General features: G+C 43.1%; 1 protein-coding gene across 1 annotated transcript in view; it reads right to left on the minus strand.

Moving 5' to 3' along the window:
* The window catches only part of LOC133136532 (cadherin-2-like), a 74659-nt gene that overhangs the window by 19127 nt on the left and 30646 nt on the right, over nt 1–24886 (minus strand). Inside the window, exons 3-6 of the mRNA XM_061254103.1 lie at nt 6415–6635; nt 2783–2920; nt 1499–1654; nt 507–651 (exon numbers count right to left, since the gene is read on the minus strand). Coding sequence (XP_061110087.1) covers nt 507–651; nt 1499–1654; nt 2783–2920; nt 6415–6635 — 660 coding nt within the window. The remainder of the gene's footprint in view (nt 1–506; nt 652–1498; nt 1655–2782; nt 2921–6414; nt 6636–24886) is intronic.

Below are 24886 nucleotides of genomic sequence, written 5' to 3' on the forward strand. Positions count from 1 at the left end.
GGGAAAGAGCGTCTGCTTCACAATCGCAACACAAAGATTTCAATATGAGCATATCACATTCATTTTTAAAATGGACGTTCTTACAATACAGTTCCTTGGGGTGATACATATTTTTTTTTATGCATGAAGCATATTGAATCATTTTTAATCTTGAACTTGTTGAGATGGAGCAAGATGAATCATGTATTTATACAGACAGTGTCGTTCAAAGCTTTTTGTCATACAGAACAGATTTTATGGGGATGTTCAATCTTATTGCGGTACTACATTGTCCTTAATGTTGAATTATTTTTCTACACTTCTCTTTGTTAATCACTGTAAGCACCAAACTTGCAATGACCCTTATAGGCTGCCTGAGAATGTAAAAGCTTGCTCCAGGCAGTTACGCACTATAATTCATTAGTTTCCTGAAGATCCAAAGAAAGGAAACAGCCGTAAAATGGGGCATGGAGCATTATTCAAACCCCGGCTGGTGAGATTGACCGGGGTTCAGTGGATCTCCTTACCGGGCTTGGAGCCTTCCGGTACTGTCCCGTTCCAGATCTGGTGGATGAACTCAGGCCGGTTGTCGTTCATGTCGATGACGTTGATGACGATGTCGATGGGGTTCTCCACCTGGTTGCCATTCAGGTCGACTGCGTGGGCCCTCAACTGCAGGAGGTTGGGAGAACAATACGCAAGTGACCCTTCTGCCTTTTCCCAGCAATGCCAAAGAGGGAGGGGGAGATTGTGAACATGGGCGGCTGTGAGCACCTCTCACGGCTATTTCCAATTCCTTTCGCAGCAATGGAATGTAAAAAAAAAAAAGGTTTCTCCCATGTCTTTCTCTGTTTCTTCAAAGAACAGTTCTGACAGAAATATTCTATCCCTCTCCATGCTGCAGCAGTTCTCACTCACAACCCCCCCTCACCTCCCATTACCCCCAACGTCTATGCTAAACAATAAACTCTGGCTCTCACATTCGGCTATCGTTAGCATAACGTGCATTTCGCGTAATGCATCATAACGTGCCATATATTGTGTAGAATCCCCAAGATAAAAGCAAGTGGCCTAAACACATTATCAAATCTCACTCAATAAAACAGTGTTTCATGCCCATTTCTATGTGTGGTAACTGAAAAAAACTAGTTTTTTCTTCTTGTTCTCTCTATCCCTTCCTCACAGTGGGATAGAAACAGCCAGGGCAGGCACACACTGGTCACAGCTACGGCTATCCCGACCCTTATTTTACACTTTGGGGAGCTGGTGCTACAAAGACTACAAAGGGGTAGCCGGAGGAATGCATGGCGTGGCATGGAGAGGATTACTTCTCGCTGCGGGGGGTGGGGGGTGTGGTGCGACTGGAGCTAACCGAAAATGAACAATCAAACGCAGGCCCTCTGCCCGGCCTCGTATCTCTCGCTCTCCGTCACCACCCCTGCCATGTTCCGTCTCCTGTATGGATCAAGAGCGATTGGGTGTGCCCCCGTTAGAGATTGGGGGGGTGTTCGGCTCTTACGTGAAAGTTGGATATCTGCTCCCGATCTAGCGGGTTTCTCACGGACACTTCTCCCGAAATTGGATTAATAATGAAGATTCCGGTGGGAGGTTGGTCCGCTCCGGGCCCAGTGACGCTGTACCGCAGGGACCGGCTTTTATCGTGATCCGATCGGATCTGAGGGAGACATATCAGAGAGGAGGGGGAGGGAGAAAGAGGGGTGAGGGGGTAGCACTGTAACACAAGCAGTGTGTATTCCTCTTGTGAAAACAGTTGAAATTGAAACCTGTACATAAATTAATTACTGGTGTCAAGCTGGATTAATAGTGGACCCCTGGTGTCCCACAATGCACTAGGCTCTTGTAGGCTAAGCAGCCTCCCGCTGACATAGTAAAAGAGAGGAATTTTTCCCTCAGACTGAGGTTAATTTTTTCCCTCCATTTTATTCTATTTTAACACAGACACGTAAGCTCTGAGCACTTCCCATACTGGGGACCTCTAGCCTTCTCTCCCTCCAACGTCAGCTGAATCGCCGCCATCCGAATTGATTCCAGGGATTAAACGTTTTACAGATATATACAGATGGTGCAGATGACTTCACACATCCAGACAGAAAATCTAATGAAAATGATTTCTCTCTTTCCCCTCCCCCCCTCTTTATGATCCCCCCACCGCCCCCCTCCACTGGTTGCTGGTTGCATAGGCTGTCTATGTTTATGTTCTGCAGCAGGGAAGACCAACTTGCTAGAGTAAGTCTAACTGATACTGGGTGGCCATTTTGAATACATATATACAGTCACTGAGCACTTTATTAGGTATTTATTAGACAGATTTCTTTGGCGTATTGGACTTCTGCTGCTGTAGCCTATCCACTTAGATGTTTGACGCATTGTGTGTTCAGAGATGCTCTTCTGCAAACCACTGTTGTAATGCATGGTTATTTACATTTTTGCAGAAATGCCGCTCATTGGATGTTTTTTGTTTTTCACACCATTCTCTGCAAACTCTAGAGACTGTTGTGCGGGAAACTCCCGGGACATTTCTGAGATACTCAAACCACCCTCTCCGACAGGAACAATCATTCCACGGCCAAAGTCACTTAGATTACATTCTGACATCATGTCTGCACGCTTTTATGTATTTAGTTGCTAATATTTGGATTAACAAGCTGGTGTACAGGTCTACCTAATAAAGTGCTGCTGGAGTGTACCTCCTGTATATCCTCTGCAACATGTCCCTGAATGTAAGGCATCAGTGATGTAGGGATGGCTGTTTCGGGTTAGGGGGTAAGGACTGTGGCCTTACCCTGACGAGCTCCTGGGGAAAGGGTCCCCTGGAGTTTTCGGGGACATTGATGGGGGGGATGACCCAATCTCTCTTCATGCGTTTCAGGCCGCTGCCATCACCTGGCTGCTGCCGTGGAAACAGGATCTCCTGGATCTCCTGAGGTATGTGAAGACAAAATCAATTATAATCCAACATAATAATAATAATAATAATATTATCAGCCCCTTTTTATAAGAGATTTTGAACAGAACAGAATCTGGAATGTACCATACCTGAAATGGAAAAAAACCAAGAGCTGAAAATTTCAAAAAGCATTGAATTGAATGGATTGAATGGAAGATACAGACTCTGAACCTAGCACCGAACCATATGTACCAGCAGTCACAACCCTGAATTACCAGTTTGGATCAGTTTATCATACTTATTTCTGTTTGACAAGCAAGAGGTTAACATAGCTTACCATCCTTGGCATAGTGTCCCAAAATCCTTAATTTCCCTCCACAAAACAACCTCAACTAGGACTACTTCCTCTTTTCTTTCAAAGCCTTGCAAAGTGCTCTCTGAGACTCCCTGTCAGATTCCCTGACAGAAGTGCAACTTCCTGACTTTACAAGAGAACGAGAAAGAAAGGGAATATATATTTTATGCCCTCCGCTTATTATCTTCTTTCTCTCGTAATTCGTACTGGCATGTGGCTGCTGTGATGGGTCTTCAAATCAGCTTCCAGCGCCTTTGTACACGCCGCCCAAAAAAGCAGCCATCTCGTGGCAGTTTGAAGAGCTTCAGCGCTCCAACTCCTCTGATGGAGCCAAACACGGTGCATAGCAGATGCCTTAATCCTCCTCTGACCTCAGCTGGTACACTTTTTAAATAAGATTGATCCAGGCCCAGTGAGAAAATATGTATATATATTCAAAATCCTGGCCCACCAAAATTTGCCTTTATGTTCTTTTTTGGGGGGACTGGATCACAGCAAGATGTTCAGATGAAATGTTGGAGATCATTCTATACAATGCATCTAACCAACGGTCCATTTTGGGTGAAAAATAATAATAAAAACATTTATTTAACTTTATTTATAAACGACTATTTTTAGAAAATTTTTGAAAAAAAAAAGCATTCTGAAGATAAAAACCACTCCAGGGTCTGAAAACAAAGAAAGAAAGTAATTACCTCCTTCTTGACCCGAAACCTTCCCCCATTTACAGTCTTTAAAATGTGTCTGTGCACTAACGCTAATCGTGTTTTTGTTGGTAATTGTGTTTGACCAGATACCAGCAATGGGGGCTGGGAGATATTTATGACCCTATTAAAATGGGCAGGATTAATGCCATAAGTATTTGGGAGCAGTGTCAGGGCTGACAGATGGAAAAGAACCGTTGCAGAGAGGACACATCCATCCCTTTGGGTGTGTACAGTATGCTGTGATTTTGTTTATATCAGATTGCAGGTGAGTGTTCTTGCAGGGGTAAGTAAGAAGTTTAACTACATTAAGGAGAAGCTATGTCAGCCATGCCTTTTAGCACTATATGTTTACATGGTCCTCTTGAGAAACACAACAAGAGAAAAGCCTGTGAGATTATTCATGTGGATCACAGTGTTGATTGGGTAGGTGGTCTTCCAGAGTGAAGGGTGATTGGGATGGTGACGGGGTGGTAGGGGAGGAGAGGCTGCTCACTAATGAAGGGATCGTTATTCACCATCGATTTGAGCTGTCCCAAAGGCCCGTTACTTGCATTTTGTCAATGCAAAACTGTGCTAATGTGATCATGGTCCTTGTGAAGATTTATAACACCACTGTAAAAATATGTGCGAGTGCCAAAAAATAAAACCTTTTCGTAGCTTGTACCACACAACGCAGTGATATTTGGTATGCAATGCAAAAGCCTGCATATCAAGTACTCACATATATACAGTAGGTTCATGATTAATACTTTGCATCTAACATTTGAGATATTCATGATAAAAGCCGTGCATGCTTGTTCTTTATTAATGTGGGTACTGCCTTGTGTTGGCAAGTGGCAGACTCTTTTTTAACAAACGAGCAAGGTGATAAATGATATCATTAAAAGTTGCATACTCACTGCAGTCACTGTAGCAAATGAGAAAACAGAGATAGCGATTCTGTTACTAACTCAAAAGCTTATGGTAGCAGATGCTTAAACTGCTCCAGGAAGTCATTCCCAACTGCATAACTTTTATGGTCGTGCGGATTGGCTTTTAATACCACATTTCAGGTGATCAGCCTTTCTAGGAAGGTTTTCAGAGCCTACCAATCTCTTGTTTTCCATTTGTCATGAAAAGGAACATGACAGGACACCATTTCCTTGCACTTGTTTTTGTGATCCTATTAATGTGTATCGATTTGGAAGCAACAGTAAGTAGCATCAGGATCCTATGAATAGATTAGGACTTGCTGATGATGTCGACCTCAGAGGATGCAGTAGGCTGCTTATCACAGTTTGACAGGGGAAGTTGTTATGAGGGAAGGCTGATGGGATGATGAGGAAGGCAGTCATGAAATGCTGTCACAGTCAATCACTGGACAGTACTGACAGCTGCTGTGGAGGTGTTTGAAAGGAAGCGAGGCAAGGCCAGGAAAGCCCCCGTACTAATACCAGCCTATGGCCACGCCACCCCAGTGACATTCCCCTGCCCAGTCGGTGGCTGAAGCTAAACAAGGCCAGGCTCTGGTAATTCTTGTATGAGGGACTTCCAGGAAAATCAATGTTGGTTTTGGTGGTTGCACCAGCAAGTGGTCTTTGCTCAAGACTAGATAGAATGTCTCAAGTCAAAATTTAGTGATAATGATACTGTTGAATTTGCTGGCTTTTGGGTGACATATTAAAACTAGGTCCCAGGTTACTGGGTATATCCTGTGGCACAAAAAAGTGTGTGTGTGTGGGGGGGGGGGGGGGTACGGGGGTACAAAATTCAAAATATCACTCCCAAAACATTCCCCAAGCTTAACTAGATTCATCACACCCTCCTTCTTCACCTCTGATGCGGTGAGTGGTAAGTGCTCCGTTACAAAATGGCTGACGTACATCAGGGGCTACACAATACCAGTAGCTGACATGAGCTAGCTCATGTTAATGCATGAGACATATGCACACACACAATCGAACCAAGAGGTCAACAAGGCAACTGGCACAAAATGGCTGCCCTGCATCACCCAGACAGATGCCGGAGGGTGAGATGGGCTGCTTCATGTTAATACACGGGACACATGCACACAAACATTGAATCCAAGAGGCCAACAAGTCAACGTGATAGCGTGCTCTCGACTGAATACCGAGGGACACAGGCCAAATCACTGCCTGAGGCTAGCATCCAGTGAGAGGGCTGAAAAAACATGAGGAAGCTAAAGGAAATCCTGTGTGCACTGACCCACTTTGCATCCATTCAATCCTGTCGCAAACCACAGTGCAGTGCATGTTGCGGTTTCAGAAAATCAAATCAACACATTGTGTTCTAATTATCACGCTGTTCGTGTGCATGCATCCATGGAACACCTGCTACAACTTAAGGAAGTGTTGGGTGTGTATGCCGCCAAGAAGTGGGAAAATGGAGTCTGTTTTCTGAAAAAACGCCTAGGGACAAACAAAGACACAAAACAGACAAACAAATCTGTGCAAAGCTGGTCTTACCTGCTGACTTACACCAGGCTTAGAAGATAGCTTCACCTCTGACTTCCACTGTTCCTGAGAGTCAGCATCTCGGGCCTTGATTATCAGAAACATGGTCTGATTGATTGAGATTTGGAAAGTCTTTATGGCATAGACCAGGCCATCAGCCTTTATTCGGAAGTGGACAGGATCGCTGATCTCGAACTGTAGTCGTCTGTTTTTTCCACAGTCAAGGAATCTCACTGGAAACAGAGGAGACACACACATGGAACTGATTAAAAACAAAACTAAGATCAATTTCCAGATATAATGTATATGACTAAATAATCCCTGGCTCATTGGTTACAAGGGCTACATTATTTGTATTCAATTCATGGGGGCAAAATCACAACAAATCAGAGAAGGTTAGCATCAAATTCCTCACCAAAAAAAACATTTGGTCAATCAACTGTTCTCACACCACCTACCTCAGAGGTAAAATATGAAATGGGTGACCTTGCGTCCTAGAGTTATAGCCACTCAAAATATTTTTTGCGTGGTTGGTGAAGATTTGAGGAAGGAGGAATGCCATGAGCTAGATACCCAATCCAAGAAGCATCATTTATGTCAGCCGTGGACACTTCCTAGTGGTATTGATCCCAGCCTTGTTTGCAAAGTGACCTTGCGCAGTGCTGTTTCTTTCTGCCTCCCAGAATGCCAAATGACACTTATGCACTTCCTGAGTGTTTAGTATGCACCAGGTGCAGCGCCTACAAGCTTGTCATGCAAGGAAGGCTTGGAGCACTGCACAGGATCAAAGGTTCGACCTGGAATGCTGTCTGCTGAGTAAGGATCTGCTAACAGAGGAATAATTAATATAATTTCTTCAATTTTCTATTATGCAATAATAAGATAATAAGACTGAGATAATTTAATCTATGAAAGAACCCCCTTCCTTCCCTTAAAACTCCACAAAATGGAGACAAATAAAAAACTAGCCCTAGAAAGGAGACCGAGATAAATCCTTTTTAGGGCCATTCTTAAACATCCCGAAGAGGAAGGTAAACCGATATGAAGCTTCGCTCCTGCTGAATCCCACCTAGCTGAGGAGACATGTTTTGAAGAGGTGCACTGAAGCCTTTCAGTTTTCCCCCTATTTCTCTGCATTTATCTTTTTATATTCTTTCTTTTACAACTGTAGAAATAGAATAAGGGGGGTGGGTTGTATTCTTTGTATTGTCAGAGAGATGGGAAGCCACAGCTTTACTCTCTCAAAGTGAACATAACTGTGCTTCCAGTCTGCTTTATCATACAGGCGCAGAAAAAAACTTGAAAGCCCCCTTAGTTAAAAAATAAATAAAAAAGATTTGTCATCCAGCTGGAAAAGGCACAGTGTTATATGCGGGGATGGCAGTGAGCGAGGCAGAAATGCTGATAAGGCTGATGAAAGGTTGAGTTTAAAAGCATTTGAGTGCACTGCAATTGTGAAAGTACTCTTACAACAGTACTCTTAAGTCCATGCCTTTGGTGTTGTTTATTTATGCGAACAACACAGCAATGCCTTCATGATAATAGATTTTTTTTAAAGTTACTTTTTCATGAATATGAGAAGGCTTAAACTGCACTCCAGTGGAAACACTCACGGTTAAGATTTCCAGGCTCGTTTTTCATGACTATAACTTAAAAGCATTTCAAAATGAATAGCTCCGCCTCCTTGATCCCTGTGGACCACTCAGAAGGTACGAGTGCAATGCACACTAACAAGCCTGCCCACCAACCACTGGGCCTATTTTACTTGGTGATAGAATGTGTATGAATGACTGCAATTTGAATAATTTAACATACAAAGTCACAAAATACACATCTGTCTGTTACTTTTCCTGCAACCGAGGATGGCGTGGAGAGGGAAATTATTTAATGTGGAGAAAGAGCCTGCGTTTAATCCACCAGTCGTATCGCTGGGAATGAGCTGAATTATTCATCGCCCCTCCGAGCAGGAGGAGATAAAGTGGTGCCGTAATTCAGTCAATGTCTAATCCCATTTTCCACATGCCGATACTGCGATTCAAAGAAAAGAAGACTATTTAGGCTACAAGTCCCTCACGCCATCAACACACCATGCCGGACGACAACTTTGATAACAATTAATACATACCGCTCTGTCTGCCAGTTCTAATGAGTCTGTCAATGGCACTTACACCCAGAACATTATTGGAGTAAAAAAAGCTGGAGAGGATTCAGGCTGACTGTGCTAATGGCAGCTGGCAACTTCAAACGAGTAATAATCGCACACGCATGTTACAGTTCAGCTAATGCTCTGACCCCAAATTTGTCCTTGAACTTTAATCATTAATCGACACAGAAATGAAGATTTGACTTATGTACAAAGCTTCTAAATAAATCAATTAAAAGCAACATAGTGTTTGAATAGTGTCCCATTTATAGCCACATATTTGATAAGTTTGTTATTGGGAACACAAGACATTTATACGAAAACACATTTGAGGATACTGCAGCACATTCTTCTTCCAGCATTTAATTTATTTAAATGACCGCCCCCACCCTCCCTACTCTTTTGTTCCTGGTGATGCACTGAATAGGCTTGGCTCTTACCCTTCACTGCATTCATAGCTGCAGCTCTTACACACACCCTGACTACCACTGCTTTGCCTTAGCGATGGTTTATGAGCGCATCCATAATGGTTGCTAAGCGCGTCCTGGCATTGCTGCAGTGTGATCCTCCCCCCACCTTTGTCTGGGCTGTCTGGATATTTCAGTAACAAGCACTGGAGCCAGCTACTCTGAGCACAGCCACCTCGTGCCCTAAAAACTCCTTTTTCTCTCACTTTCTCTCTTTTTTTTTGGTTTAGCAGTTACATTGCTGGAGGGAGAAGACTGGAGTGTTTTCAAAAAGAGAATGAACTCTCCGTCTGTCTGACATTTCTGGGGGAAAAAAACCTGACAGGAAAATACACAAAGTTGGATGATGTGCGTAGGCCGGGTTTGGCCACGCTAAATGTTGTTAGAATCAGGTGAAAAAGTTCGGAAATTTGACAGCATTAACAAGCTCGAGATGGTTTGCATGTGTGACATAAGCTTACTGTCTGGCCCTTAAGCATTGCCGAAAAACTGCCCAGTTGTGCAGTCCTTCCACCAACAATCTAACACACTCACAACGAACACACACATTCCCCAAGGAGAGAGAGAACTCCAACAGCCACAAAAAGGGGTGTTCAAAGTGAGAGAATACCTATACTCCCTATATACACTTTAAAGTTATGCCACAGAAGCTTTAAAAAAAATAAATTTATTTATTGTTTTGTTGCTGTCTTATTATCTTACTATTCTGTCAATTGTCTTCTAGCCTTTTGTTTCGTGAAAGCACTGTGCGTTAGATGTGTTGTAATGGTCAGGGGATAAAGGCCTTTCGGTTCGGGGTGGTAGACAGCCAATGCAGCACTGTGAAAACAGGAACCGCCACCATCAGCAGAAATGGCGATTTAATGCCCAAACCAGAGGCTGAATTACATCTGATTCAGTGGTCTCATTCAGGGCTTAAGCCCCTCCCGTTCACAAACACAAAACTTTGCTAACCTCTCAAGTGCCCTTTGTCTGTGGGGGGAGGTCATGTGATGAACCTGACTAAAATTGCATGGTCGGGGGGGGTGCATGGGGCGGGAATGGGGGGTTGGTGTATTTGTTTCATTCATGGTCCAAACAGACCATGGTAAGCTGCAGGTTTTAGTGCTTTCACAGAAGTGTTTAAGTGATGGTGACCTACGCATTGGGCTCTATTTGGTCAATCAATGTCTCCTCATGTTTGACGTAGGCAATAAAATACAGTTTTTGCTTCTATTTCTCCAAAGCAGTTTCGCAAGATAATTTTTCAGAATGCTAAACTAGTCAATCCCGGTTGGTGGCACTTTCTTTTTAAAAGTCAAAATTTAAAGTTCAGTCATCTCAATACATTTTGAGGGGAAAACATAATAAAAATAAGATAGAAAAGCACTCCAGAGCAGAAACAGCCATTTCTCTACCTTCCCACATAACATGAAAAGGCTTGGAAAAAGTGTTGCTCCTTAAATCTAGATGGGAAAGATCAATCTCTGCAATAAAAATGGATATGCTCTGCCTGTATCATTTTATCCAGACTTCAGCTGAAAAAAAGCCAAATGGACTTTACAGGTGATCCATCAATGAAGTTCTCTGGTCCGTCGGATAGGCCGACCTTTCCTGGTTGCGTCGAATACATTTCTGACGAGTGTGTGCTGAAAAAACATGCAGACTATTCAAACCCAATGCAGCTGCTTGTAGCGTGATTAATCCTGACAAATGCAAAACAAGGGAGCTCAAGTCTCTGGAAATATCAACTTCCTTCACTTTATTTTACCTCGGAGTGCCACGGAGGCACTGAGGAATGAGCCGATCTAACCAAAACTTTTTGAAATGCTGCAGCTTCAAATTCCGAAACCCCCAACGCCATTCCCCACCAAATACAAATATATTCACAGTGAATAGGGGGAAAAAAGAAATGGAATTGTTCCCGTTCTATGAGGCTGCCATCCAACGTTAGCTAATGGCGTGTCAAAGGCACATCGCCCGCTGGTATCCGTGTGCAGAATTCCCCGTTGGAACAATGGCGCTTTGATGAATGTGCTCGACAATTACAAGACGAGCCGAAGGGAATTCACACAAGCGACCCCGCTCTGGCAGAGAGATGTGTGCACTTTCTGCGCTGCCACATTCCGCTTAAAAAACACATGCAAGCAAAAGAAGCAGGAACACAAAAAAGCTCGTAGTTTGGATTGTTTGAGCTCAAATCCTCTGCTATGCTTATGCTATGCTTTTTTCCCCTCCTTCGAGACTCTCAGTTAGACAAGGGGCCTTAACAGCAACCTGGCAACCAAGCTAGCAGCTAAGATGGCAGAAGTTCACTGACTGAGCCTAGACATCCACTGGCTACTAATTAAGTACAACACGGCTTCAAAGAACACATTTCAGAATGTATTGCATCATGTTTTGAGACTATTTGTTTGAAATATAACTGACAAAAAAAGAATATCATCTTTGACATTTCAAACAGGCAACCAGACTTCAAGCCTGTCCCAGCACCAAAAATATTGCATTTATCTGCAAAATGTTCTACATCAAGCATATCCTATATCAGGAAGTGAACATCTGAGTCAGTGGCCTCCAGGGAAACCTGACTCTTTTCTTTCGATGCAAGCAGTGTACACATAGTAAGGAATTATGCATATGCATAATATGAATATGCATTAATGAAAGATACATGCATTTCTCTGTGGCGATCTCTTTGCTCTCCCCACTCCCTTTTAACAAAAAAACATTTTTTATATATAATAAAGATATAAATATACAGTCAGGTCCATAAATATTGGGACATCGGCACAATTCTAATCTTTTTGGCTCTATATACCACCACAATGGATTTGAAATTAAACGAACAAGATGTGCTTTAACTGCTGACTTTCAGCTTTAATTTGAGGGTATTTACATCCAAATCAGGTGGACGGTGTAGGAATTACAACAGTTTCTATATGTGCCTCCCACTTTTTAAGAGACCAAAAGTAATGGGACAAACTAACAATCATAAATCAAACTTTCACTTTTTAATACTTGGTTGCAAATCCTTTGCAGTCAATTACAGCCTGAAGACAGTTTTGTCTTCAGCAAGTGAAATGCATGTTCAATCGGATTCAGGTCAGGTGATTGACTTGGCCATTGCATAACATTCCACTTTGCCTTAAAAAACTCTTTGATTGCTTTCGCAGTATGCTTCGGCTCATTGTCCATCTGCACTGTGAAGCGCCGTCCAATCAGTTCTGAAGCATTTGGCTGAATATGAGCAGATAATATTGCCCGAAACACTTCAGAATTCATCCTGCTGCATTTGTCAGCAGTCACATCATCAATAAATACAAGGGAACCAGTTCCATTGGCAGCCATACATGCCCACGCCATGACACTACTGTAGGGGAAAATTCACAGAACAAAAGATCTTATATGTGGAAAGATACAGAGTGATGTGTATGGATGACGTGTGTGTTAGAGGTGGGGCATCCAGAACTTTATGAGATCTTGTAGTTTCCCACTCTGCCAAGAGCAGGTGCAGGGTGAAGTGAGGACAGGGGACGTCCTGAACTTTGTACAGAGCTGGCAGAGCATAAGGACCTTTGGCGATTTGCCACAATGACGTTGTGGGAGGAGTTAAGATAAGAACAATGTGGGTGATTTGCCAGAATGAGGTTGGAGGTGGAGTTGTAGGAGGAGTAACTGTGTATGAAATGGGTGTAAAAATGGCAGTTCGGGTCCATGTTTTTGGTCCGGCTTTATGCACTAGTGCTAAATAGTCTGATTTTCCTGAACAGCTTGCTGCTGTGGTGTCTTTCCCCCCGTGAAAATGTTTTTCGACAAATTGGAGATTTGGACTACCACCACCATGCTTCACTGATGAGGTGGTATGTTTTGGATCATGAGCAGTTCCTTTCCTTCACCATACTCTTCTCTTCCCATCATTCTGGTACAAGTTGATCTTTGTCTCATCTGTCCATAGGATGTTGTTCCAGAACTGTAAAGGCTTTTTTAGATGTTGTTTGGCAAACTCTAATCTGGTCTTCCTGGTTTTGAGGCTCACCTCAAAGATGGTTTACATCTTGTGGTGAACCCTCTGTATTAATTCTGGTGAAGTATTCTCTTGATTGTTGACTTTGACACACATACACCTACCTCCTGGAGAATGTTCTTGATCTGGCCAACTGTTGTGAAGGGGTTTTTCTTCTTCTGTCATCCACCACAGTTGTTTTCCGTGGTCTTCCGGGTCCTTCGGTGTTGCTGAGCTCACCGGTGCGTTCTTTCTTTTTAAGAATGTTCCAAACAGTTAATTTGGCCACACCTAATGTTTTTGCTATCTCTCTGATGGGTTTGTTTTGATTTTTCAGCCTAATGATGGCTTGCTTCACTGTTAGTGACAGCTCTTTGGATCTCATATTGAGAGTTGACAGCAACAGATTCCAAATGCAAATATCACACTTGAAATGAACTCTAGACCTTTTATCTGCTCCTTGTAAATGAGATCATGAGGGAATAACACACACCTGGCCATGGAACAGCTGAGCAGCCAATTGTCCCATTACTTTTGGTCCCTTAAAAAGTGGGAGGCACATATAGAAACTGTTGTAATTCCTACACCGTTCACCTGATTTGGATGTAAATACCCTCAAATTAAAGCTGAAAGTCTGCAGTTCGTTTAATTTCAAATCCATTGTGGTGGTGTATAGAGCCAAAAAGAGGAGAATTGTGTCAATGTCCCAATATTTATGGACCTGACTGTATACATAAACAGCATGGCAAAAAATCAATAAAGATTTTTCAGAGCTGTTGCTATGAAATTTGCTGCAATGGTACTTTGGCCATTAAACAGCTCTTAACGTAATGCAAACCGTTTACTGTTGTGGCCCAGTCTACAAGACCATGGCACTTCCTTGGACAGATGAGACCCCTGAGGATGTGGACTGTAGTGTAGTGGTTAAGGTAAATGCCTGGGACACACAAGGTCGGTCGTTCTAATCCCGCTGTAGCCACAATAAGATCTGCACAGCCGTTCGGCCCTTGAGCAAGGCCCATAACCCTGCATTGCTCCAGGGGAGGATTGTCTCCTGCTTAGTCTAATCAACTGTACGGCACTCTGGATAAGAGCTTCTGCCAAATGCCAATAATGTAATGTAATGTAATGTAATGTAGACTAGTGCACACCACTTCATAAGCACTGAGTCAGGACAGACTTTTTTGATTGTTCCGTCAAATAAGTCAAAGTCACTAAGCATGAAGGAGTAGGGTGGTGGTTTGCATCCACACACTGCACAGACAAACATAAACGAGCACACACACACGTACACACACAAGGAACATACCCCAAGACATATCAGAGCATGTGAGTACAGAGTACTAGTACAGAGATTGACAGAAAGCCCATGCCTCCCACCCCCACCACCCTTGAGATGTCAAGTCAGTGGACTCCCAAAATGACATCCTGTTCTTTCCATACCAGTAAGCCAATTTCCCCTTTTAAAATCATCATCATCTTTCCTTTCTGGTGGACACATGCCCATTTTCTCTCCTAAGATGGACTGTCACTGCTGAAGCAGGAGCGTTTTTGACGACACTGAGGAGGTAAGAAGGTTGGATCGCCTCAGGCATTAGAGTACACAGGCTTTGATTTCCATCTCCAAACTGGCAGGGACTTCCATTAAATCAACCTGCCACAGATCAATGCTGGGCTTTCTCCAGCTGAGCAAGCCTCCAGGAACCGGTGGTGCAACCTTATTGCTCCAGCTCCCCCCCCCCTTTTTTTCTTTTGACTTCTCTTCACAAGAAAGAAAAAAAAACACTTGTGCTTTTGTCAGTTAGCTACATCAACACCTGGTGAAACTGCACCCGCTCAAATCCAATACAGCAATCCACAACTGTTTTTTCAGACACATTTCTACATGACTGTGTAGGTCAGGTCCTGCTCAACCACTACAGAGACAAGCCTTGTCGGTGATACAAGAGAGCAAACGCACAAAAAAACTCAAGGTTCAACAGGGAAACACCGTACATCGACCTGTGAGAAATGTCAGCTCTGTCTACTGGGAAACAAAGAAAACCTTTTCTGCCTTCTATTTCTCACACTGGCCTCCTTCTGAGGCAAAATGGCATTGTTACTTCAAACAGGCCATAGACAGAGCAATTTTACAATTACTGACAACAGGCCATTTTCAAACTGTTGATTGAATTCAGGGAATGAATGACCCTTACAACTTCCAAATACTGATTTATCAATTTTCACTTTTCACAAAGCACAGCACCATTTCCAGAGCTTAGAATTATAAGACTCATTCGTTAAGATGGAAATGCTCTTTTCTGTTACTACACACCAGATTCAATTCCTGAACTTACTTTTTTCAGTAATGATGATTCAACACAAAGGTCACATAACACAGTTCTAAGAAGTCTTCAAATTATACTACCTGCAGATATAAACCTATAATTTTAAGCTCTCGTTCTGCTACCAAGGATCAGAAGGGGGAAAAAATGGCAGCCATTGTACGATGTCCAGCAAAGTGAACAGAGTGTGGAGGATTACACTCTCACTGGATCGAGACCAGAGGGCTCCAGGAAGATAGCGCTAAGCTACCACAGTCTGCTGTTATCGACAGAAAGGCCTGGGGGGATTTCATTTAGCGAGCAATTACGGCAAAGCTTGATACCGGGGCTAAACGAGTGTTAAACTCCCCAAATTCCACAACATCGACAGCACCATTCTTACCCCCACCCACCCAACACTTTATCTGCCTGTCAGAAGCCCGCTCCCAGATCCTATGTGGAAAATCTTTCTGGATAACTCGGGGCTGGGCGGTGTGTGAGTGGACTCGCTATGCAGCAGTGATCTGGCACCTTTCTAATGTCACCCGCACCCACCCCATCTCTGCTGGTGTTAGTGAGAGAAATGCTCTGGAATACCGTCCCTGGAAGGGGCTAGACTGTCATTTTCACACGCTTTCCTTAACTTATTTATTTTCCAGCTGGATACATGTACAGAACAGCTTGTCAGATTCCTATCATTCGGGCCTGGGTTCAATCCACATATCTATAACTTCTGCTTAGCGTTAGCATTTTGTTCTTCGCAAACATAGTTTGCCGAGCTCTCATCGGTTATCACTGAACACGGAAAAGTATAAAGAAGAAGAAGTCAAAAACGTAACACAATTACAATTACTTGTGAAAGTTAGAAGCTAAGGTCAAATGTTGATTGAATTCTGCCCTTAGTCTGACAGAGAGGGAATTGTATAGACAATGTAGCAGATAGCACTTTGTGTCCGCTTCGCAAAGGTCTGGATTCAATCACAATTTGTCACTACATTTCTCTCACAATTAAATGCATGTGTTAGTTTTGCTCTTCTTCACACACACACACACACACACACACACAGTTTGGTGAGAGGCCACACCTCCAGGACTTAAATCACCAAAATAAAACACATCACACCCACCCGCTACCTTTTGCCTGTGGTCTCCCACCCTGTTTGATTAAAGGTCATCTCCTTTTAATTGCGCATTTCCTGTTTGCTTGTTTTAATGGGCAGCATTTCTCATATCTGTCTAATCTACGGTGGCTCTCCCGAGAGCATATGAAAAAGCAATCTGCGCACTATTAAAAGCCTGAGACTGCCAGGCCCCCGCATACCTCCCTGTAATTAATTCTTCAATAATATGCAGCTTTTCATGCTGAAACTCATCGAGCTTCTCTGTGTCCAGCGTGCAGGAAAAAGCTGTACTGTGCCGTATGATGGGGCATTTACGCCTCTCATGCATTCCCACAGGGACAACAACTGCTTTAGTGACTCAAAACCCTCCCGGAATACACAGTGTAGCATAGAGCTGAAATTCAAACATTTAAACATCTGTACAGGATCCAAACTGACATTTATGGAGCAGACGACTTAAAGCATTGCTTTTACCATAAACATAATTAATATTATCACAGAATCTCAAACCTCATTCAGCTCTGGGAGCCACGAGACTAACTAACTGACTCAACTACAGTTGATTCAGCGTGGGTCTCAAACCACCTCATTGTATATGATTGTACATCATACAGAAATTCACAACCAGGCAAATTAAAACCTGCAAATATATTTGGTCATGAAGCAGGTCATGGACTAAGAATGTGTGAGAACCACTGACTTCACCTGATGAGGTCCTACCCTGGATGGGTAGCAATTGCTAGGCAACGAGACTGAGATAAGACCTTTTTAGCAGACCGTACCAATGGGATGGGTAGGGATATTTTTTGTTTGTTTCATTTTAAAGCCAGTGACATTGCCTGTTGATCTGGAGGATACGCAATGCACAATTAATGATGGACAATAAAAAATGAAAAACAAGAATAATATTGGCCTAGTCTGTTGCGAACAACTCGACCATGGCTAACGCTCTCGTGTAATAGGCTGCTAGCGTAGGCGCAGGAAGTATCTGTGATTATGGCAGCGGCCTGACATTTAAGAGAGCTGGAGAGACGGAAGAAACAGGCAATTTTCATCTTCTTACATGTGCCGAAGTCGGCCTTCATTTACCACTGAGGAGAGAACGCCCTCTTACAAATGGCGGCAATTAACCTTGCTAACATCAATCCGTCATTTCAAACCAGATCCACAACCCTTCGGTCCAGATCTCAACCTCTATGCTGCACAGACGCAATTCCAAATGATTAGTAACGCGGGACTTTGATCTGAAAATGACAGCTCAGAGCTACTCATTCCCAGCTCCCAATAATTTTCTGTCAAATCTCTTCCCCGGACAAAATGAGGGAGAGCTGCGGGTCGTTTCTGAGGGTTCGCCAGGGCAGCACGCACAAAGCCAGGCGTCGGAAGAATTAGTTCCAGTATGGGCCCCGGAGGATTGCCGGAAAAGCTCCATATTACCTGGACGTGACTTGCTTGAATGGAAAACCGCCTTGGAGCGCCGCAGTCTCCAAGTCTCCATCACCTCCCCCTGGGGGGCGGCCATTTTGTTTTCTAAGGCCTTCTGTAACAAAGCCGAAATGCCTGACAATGGCTCCCAGTTGGCCTCCCCCTGCACCAGCATATTAAGTCATGCCCATGTACGGTTCCTCCAGTGCCTTTTTTTCATAAACATGATCCATCAGATCCGTTTGGATGGGCTGATTACAAGCAAAATTGCAAACACCCCTTTAAGCACCTAATTAGGCCTTATCATGTCTGTACAAAATATCCGTCATCTCAGCATCATTGTAAAACCATGGCAGACATCTCACATTAGTGTCATGCAGTCAAAAATCCAATCCAATGGTCGAGGGACAAGTGGGTATTATGGTGGTATAGAATCCCCCCGCCCCCTACAAAATTTTAAAAATGTCACATAAAAAATCCACATCACAATTTGATTGTGGTAATTGTTGTGTGAAACAAGCTTGTGAGTTTTAAATCACACATGCACAGATTGCCTGGCTTATGCATAGTCATAATAGTAATAGCCATAAATGGACTATATGCAGTTTGAGACACTTAAAATTGTAGTCCTACAGAATTCCCTTAATAATGGTAATAAGATCCTTAATTGATGGCTCTCCCCCACCTCATGAGAATGCACCACGGCTCCCCGGACACTCTTTAGCAAGCCTCTTTATTGTAGGATTTCCTTTTGGGATAATAATGTAATAGGTATAATGGTGTAAGAATTAGGTTAGCTGTATAGAGGTAATTACTTTTGTGTACAATACTAATTGTAAGATTAGTCAGTTAACTGTATGCTTATTGGTTACAAATGAGCCTTCTGCGCCTTCTTGCTAGCAATATATTCCGTGAATATTCCGTGGATATTCCGAGCGTTCATGAGTCCAGATTGTTGTATATATTCCTGAGTCTAACACTAATGTTCTCCACTTGTGTAAGAAAAGTATCTCTAATGCTATAATGGTACATAACTAATATTCTGTAAAATTCTGCTTTAAATGCTTAAAGAACATTAATTCCCGTGTAATATAAAATCACTAACTGTTGCATTTTAAAAGATGCATTTAACCACTGTATAAAGTTGGTGAAAGTACTGAAAAAGAAGATCTGGAAAACACATAATAACTTAATCACTTAATGGCCTCACGGCATTCGAAAAGCACATTAAGGAATATTACAACAGAGGTAATAACTGAGATGGTAGTCATCTCAGAAATATTACGATTGTGGTCAAAATGATAGAAAGATCAAACATAAGAAAGAAGGGCATACACATGAGCCTGCACGCATGCACACACACACGCACATACACACGCACGCATGCGCACACACGCAAACACACACACATGCATGCGCACGCACACACACACACACGTGCCTACACGCACACACACACACGTGCGCCTTACACTTACACACACACACACGCACCTGCACACACACACACACACACACCTGCACACACACACACACACACACACGCACGCCTGCACGCACACACACACACACACACACACACACATGCACGCCTACATGCACACACACACACATACGCCTGCACGCACACACACGCGCTTGCACGTACACACACACACACACACATGCATGCCTACATGCACACACACACACACACACGCCTGCACGCACACACACACACACACACACGCATGCGTGCCTGCACACACACACAGACACACACGCCTGCACGCGCACACTCATACGCGCCTGCACGCACACACACACGCATGTGCCTGCACGCACACACACACACACATGCACGCCTGCACGCACACACACACACATGCATGCCTACATGCACACACACACACGCGTGCACGCACACACACGCACCTGCACATACACACACACACACACACACACATGCACGCCTACATGCACACACACACACACGCCTGCATGCACAAACACACACACACACACACATGCGTGCCTGCACACACACACACACACGCCTGCACGCACACACACACACACACACGCGTGCCTGCACACACACACACGCCTGCACGCACACACACACACACACGCGTGCCTGCACACACACACACACACATGTGCGCCTGCACGCAGACACGCACAAGGAAGTGCTGAGTTCAATGTCTTCTCATGGTTACTGTACGTATCCACTGCATATCTCTAGATGTTTTTTCCCAATGAGGACTTTGAGCGGGGTCTCGGGTGTCGGACAGGATAATTGAGAGATGGGGGAGGGGACCCTAAAATGGCCATAACAGGTGAAGGCAATCCACACCGCTGGGGGCCAGAAGGCTATCAGACAGATTTCCATTTTGATCAAGAGAACATGCTGCGGAACAACTGTGATTAAATCCCAACAAGTGGCCCAATTAAGCAACCCATGCTCTTCATTAGCTGTGCTCAGACTCAGCTTCATCATGACCGCAATCATGCATTTTTCACAGTAAAAAAATCATAATGAAAATCATAATGAAACGCCCATACCAGATTTATCATAGGGGTAATTGTGTTTGTCTAAAACCCCACACAACTCGACACTGAAAATGTTATTCAGTTACTTCGATACCAGAGATCAATTTGCTATTAACAGTCTTTTCATATTTAAATCAGAAACTACCAGGCAAGAAACAAGGGAAGATAATTTAACTGCTTAATCAGCTGTTTTAATTGAGGGTTGGTGTCAGGCCACATTGGGGCACAAAAATAAAGGTAAAAGAGACGGCAAGAAAAACCAAAAGGAGTAGGAAAAAGGGAAAAGTAAATTGTTTTGTCAGGATGAATGAATTGTACTAAAACTGTAAATATTGTTGGAATATGATTTAACTATTTTGTTAATTATATCATTTTTGTTAATTTGTTATTATTAATTTTATTTTTGTCATTATTTCCTGTTCACTTTTGTTCAAATTGCATGTATGACCATGATTTTCCTTTCCAACCAAATTTTATTTAATGTTTGTATAAATCAGTATTGTATATTTTCATCTGGAGAAAAAAACGTTGTCCCTCAAAGTGAGAGGGCGGTGGAGGGATTATGATTTTTTTTTTTTTTATTGATCAACTGAATGCTGAATAATAGTGGAAAGAGGCAGGTCTCGCCATTCTACAAGGGAAAAACTCATCCAACATTTTTGTATGTCCATTTCAAAACTGGCAATGCAAAAACTTGAGGGCCTGCTCTTGAGATGCCTCTACCCAGCTATCAAGGTTTAAGCTCCTGAGCGCGTCCATTTCAAAAACCAACAAGCCTTCCAGAAACACAACATGGAAGAACAAGGCTTCCACAATATTTTCATAATTTCTTGCCTGCAATTTATCTTTTAAAAAAAATGGGGTTATTTCTTTTGAATATTTACAAAATTCTAAGTCGGCAAAAGGCCCCTGAAGTTAAAACTGTGTGTTTACCTATTATCAGCAAAACACAGACTTCACAGAAATCTTTATTCAATTTAGCCTTAATGCTTCAGGAGAAGCTGTACAAGCGCATAATATTACCAAATTACAATTTATTCTTCACAGCACTGAAAAGCCCTGCTGAAATTAAGCAGACAGAACCTCTTTGGAGGGTAAATGAAGTGGAAGATAATGGAAAATAAATCTGCCTTTTTCCCCCCCGACAGTAATGAGACATTTTCTGTTGTTTCTTGAGGATAAATTAGCAGTATACAAAGGAATAAAACGTGTATTTCTTTGGAAAGAAACTAGTTTTGCAAACCTATAAAGCCAAGGTTGCTCTTCAAGGGGCAAGATGCGGATGATTAAAGCAAAATGCATATGCTTTCATCTTATTATTTTTGTTTGAATAGAAAAAGTCACCAGTCAAGCTCACAGTTAATTCAAGGGTCACAGCAACACCATGGAACATAATGTGTTCCTGCTCACAAAGCCTCACACTGAATGTTGCACTGCATCCACAGTAAGACAATGGCACTACAACCACTATTAAAATAATGACTACTCACTGCAAACATTATGTCACCTGGAAAACTACCGTAGTTCTTTCTCAGCGATGGCCAAGCCTGTTGTTCCATCGTTGCAAAAGCTACAGACCGCCTTTGATGTCAAACACACAGTCATTTGGAGGACAATGCTAAACTAGACCCCACATCTCTCCATGAGAGTTGCTTTTGATGCATGGTTGACTTTACTTGGGAACTGAAGCCGTTTGACACTTTGCAGCCAAGGATATTCACACAAGCGAGTGACTCGATTTTCTAAAAGAGGAAAGTTTCAGGCTCAAAGACCTACTGTGGCATGACTAAGCTTGCAAGACAAGAGGGTTCCTCCGATCATCACATGAGCTTAGAAGCACCAATTTCAATGCAGGCATCAAAATAATTTTTCTTCAAACTTTTTCAAAATTCAAAAAAGGAAAAATGAAACGAGAAAATGCTTTCTCATAATCCTGTTTTAAGGCATCTTTAAGACTTTATCTTAAAAATGTAGCAAATGGTTTAATCTGACGCCAGTCCCTATTGCAGATGACATGCAGCCTTTATGCTGCCATAATTCAAAGGAATAGACTGTAAACTCACTTAAAAGTTTGTTTTAATAAATATATACTGCACATTAATGTGGGCAGGTTCACAGGATGGCAAGGACCACCGATCAATTTGTCGTACTAAAATCTGATGGTAATCACAGTGACACAGCCCTATTAACGGTAAGCCACACAACGCTGGTTAGTCTGTGGATTCAGATGCTCTAGAACATTCTCTGAAGCCCTTTAATCAGTGAGACAGGGAGAGTTAAGCAGCTGTGGGATTGTTTTGCTCTCTTTCTCGGGCACAATGAAAAGCAGATTAGGGGAATGGGAAAAGAAAATGACCCAAGCCACATCTGTCCTTTAAACCACGGCCGCGTCCGTGTCCTGAACCTTTTTTCCTTTCATAATGTACAGTCCCCACAAACCAAAATGTCTGAAAAAGTCGGCCTTTCCCAAGACGCTGGGAAAGTTTCCTACCATACGTGGGTGGGCAAATGTTAACGTGTGCGTCGGGGGAAGGTTGTCCATACATGTAGGCATCATCGATGTTTGGTGACCCTAAACGGCCAGATGGATTAACCCATCTATTAAAAACAGGCCACTATGTGCAAATGTCTTAAAATGTTAATCCTCCCATCACCCCACAATACAGGATTAAAGTTGGGGGGGGGTAAAATCTGGGAAACACTTCCGTGCATTCTAACATGGTGGGCTCGTAGCTTTGAGCTCAGTACAAATGTCATTACAACTCAACATTGTGCTGTCGCTGTTAGACATGGGAGAGTGAACAAACTGATTTATATCCACAGTTGCAAAGATTCATGCTACTTACAGTAGCAACATGCTTCACATCTTAATTCATGCTAGTCCTCGGTGTAATTACAACCTGGTAAGGAAATGCGAGTTTCTGTTCCCTTACATGAACATTTATTCATGCATAAGTGACATACTTCCTAAAACTAGTAAAAATTCATTAATAAAAAAATCTTGGCAGCCTTTCCACTTTGGTGCACAATAGGAATGTTTTGTACTCATTTCAGACAGCTCACTTTACAACTGTAATAAAACATAATTCTTATGGCTGTATAAAACTTCCCTTACAGTGTTCATTCTCCCAAATGTTAATGGTTCAGCATCTCTACAATATGCTTTAGAAGGCTTGGCTAATCTGTCATTCAGCAGCAGAGTTGGGGCAGTAGAATTGTTTTCAGCTGAAGACTCCAAAGATGAATTGGGGCCGAGTCACTCTGGGAGAATGCAGGCTGTGTTTGGGGCGTCCAGGCCTCCGGGAAAGGCCTTCCCCTTTGGAAAGGGGAACAAAGCCACGGGACCCCGCATTTGACCTGTCCGTGAGCGGACATCCATCAGACTGTCACCTGCATGTCACCAGGCCGTATCATGCTGGCTCCAGGGGGCTTTTTTAGGCTCACACAGAACCGGGAGGAGGGACCGGTGATTCATAATCCCACCAAAGCCACTTTACTGTCATGTTCCTGGCTACTAAAAACAACAAAAGCAGATCAGCGGTTTTCCCTCTAAAACTCCACTTACTCAGACACAATTCCTGATAGTAGGACGTGAGGTTAACCACGGGAAACGCTCACTCATTCCTTGCCCACTTTTAGACACCATAGTATGAGATGTTCCTTTTTACTTAATTCCATGGAAATATACATAGCTAGGACAATATAACCCTCAAACAGGGTGACAGTAAAATGGCCAGTGTTCACTCATACGGAGTTTATTTGAGTCCTCGCTGGCCATAGTGGACTCATATAAACTCTGTAAGAGTTGTTATAACACTGAATGTTTTACTGTGCAGATTCATGGTGCCGCAGTGAATGTGGAGATGTGGAAACTTTAAGCTGTTGTCATGGCCACGGGCTAATGCGAGAGCAGTACGTGAAAAGCGCTGATCCAGATGAGCAGCAGCACAAAAGAGTGGGGGGGGCATGCTGACAATATATGGTTGTGTTTTTATGGTGTTCATCAAGCGTACTCTACACACACAGTCGTCATCCTCCCCCCACAGAGTGAGTCTCTGTGGTCGGAGGTAAGCATTTACAGTCCATTTGTGGTTCAAATGTATGACTGGCTGGGGTTTGGAGAGGAGGCAGGCTTAGGCATTATGATACGATTTTTCTTTGGGACCTTCATAGGGCAGCGTATCCCCCAAGGTAACAGTAAGGTCTGGGAGTTGCGGTTCCGTAATGGTCAGTGTTAAGAATAAAGTACTTGTGTATGACCGTTAGCGTGATGTCAGCATAGCTGCAATCAGCCCACAGAAGCTACATTTAGCAGAAACAGCTCCAACCACTGGAGCCTCCTGTACCCTGCAGCTATACCACCCCCCCCCCCCTTTCTCTGCTTGTACTGAGCGAAAATAGTTCTTATTTAGTCAGATTAAATAAGGTGGTGTCCCATTTTTCTCTATCCCCTGTTACGCTGCTTTGGGATACCAGAATAGCAATACTGGTTTCACAGATTTATGCCAGTC

Source organism: Conger conger, chromosome 9, assembly GCF_963514075.1.
Source record: "Conger conger chromosome 9, fConCon1.1, whole genome shotgun sequence".
Taxonomy (NCBI): Eukaryota; Metazoa; Chordata; class Actinopteri; order Anguilliformes; family Congridae; genus Conger; species Conger conger.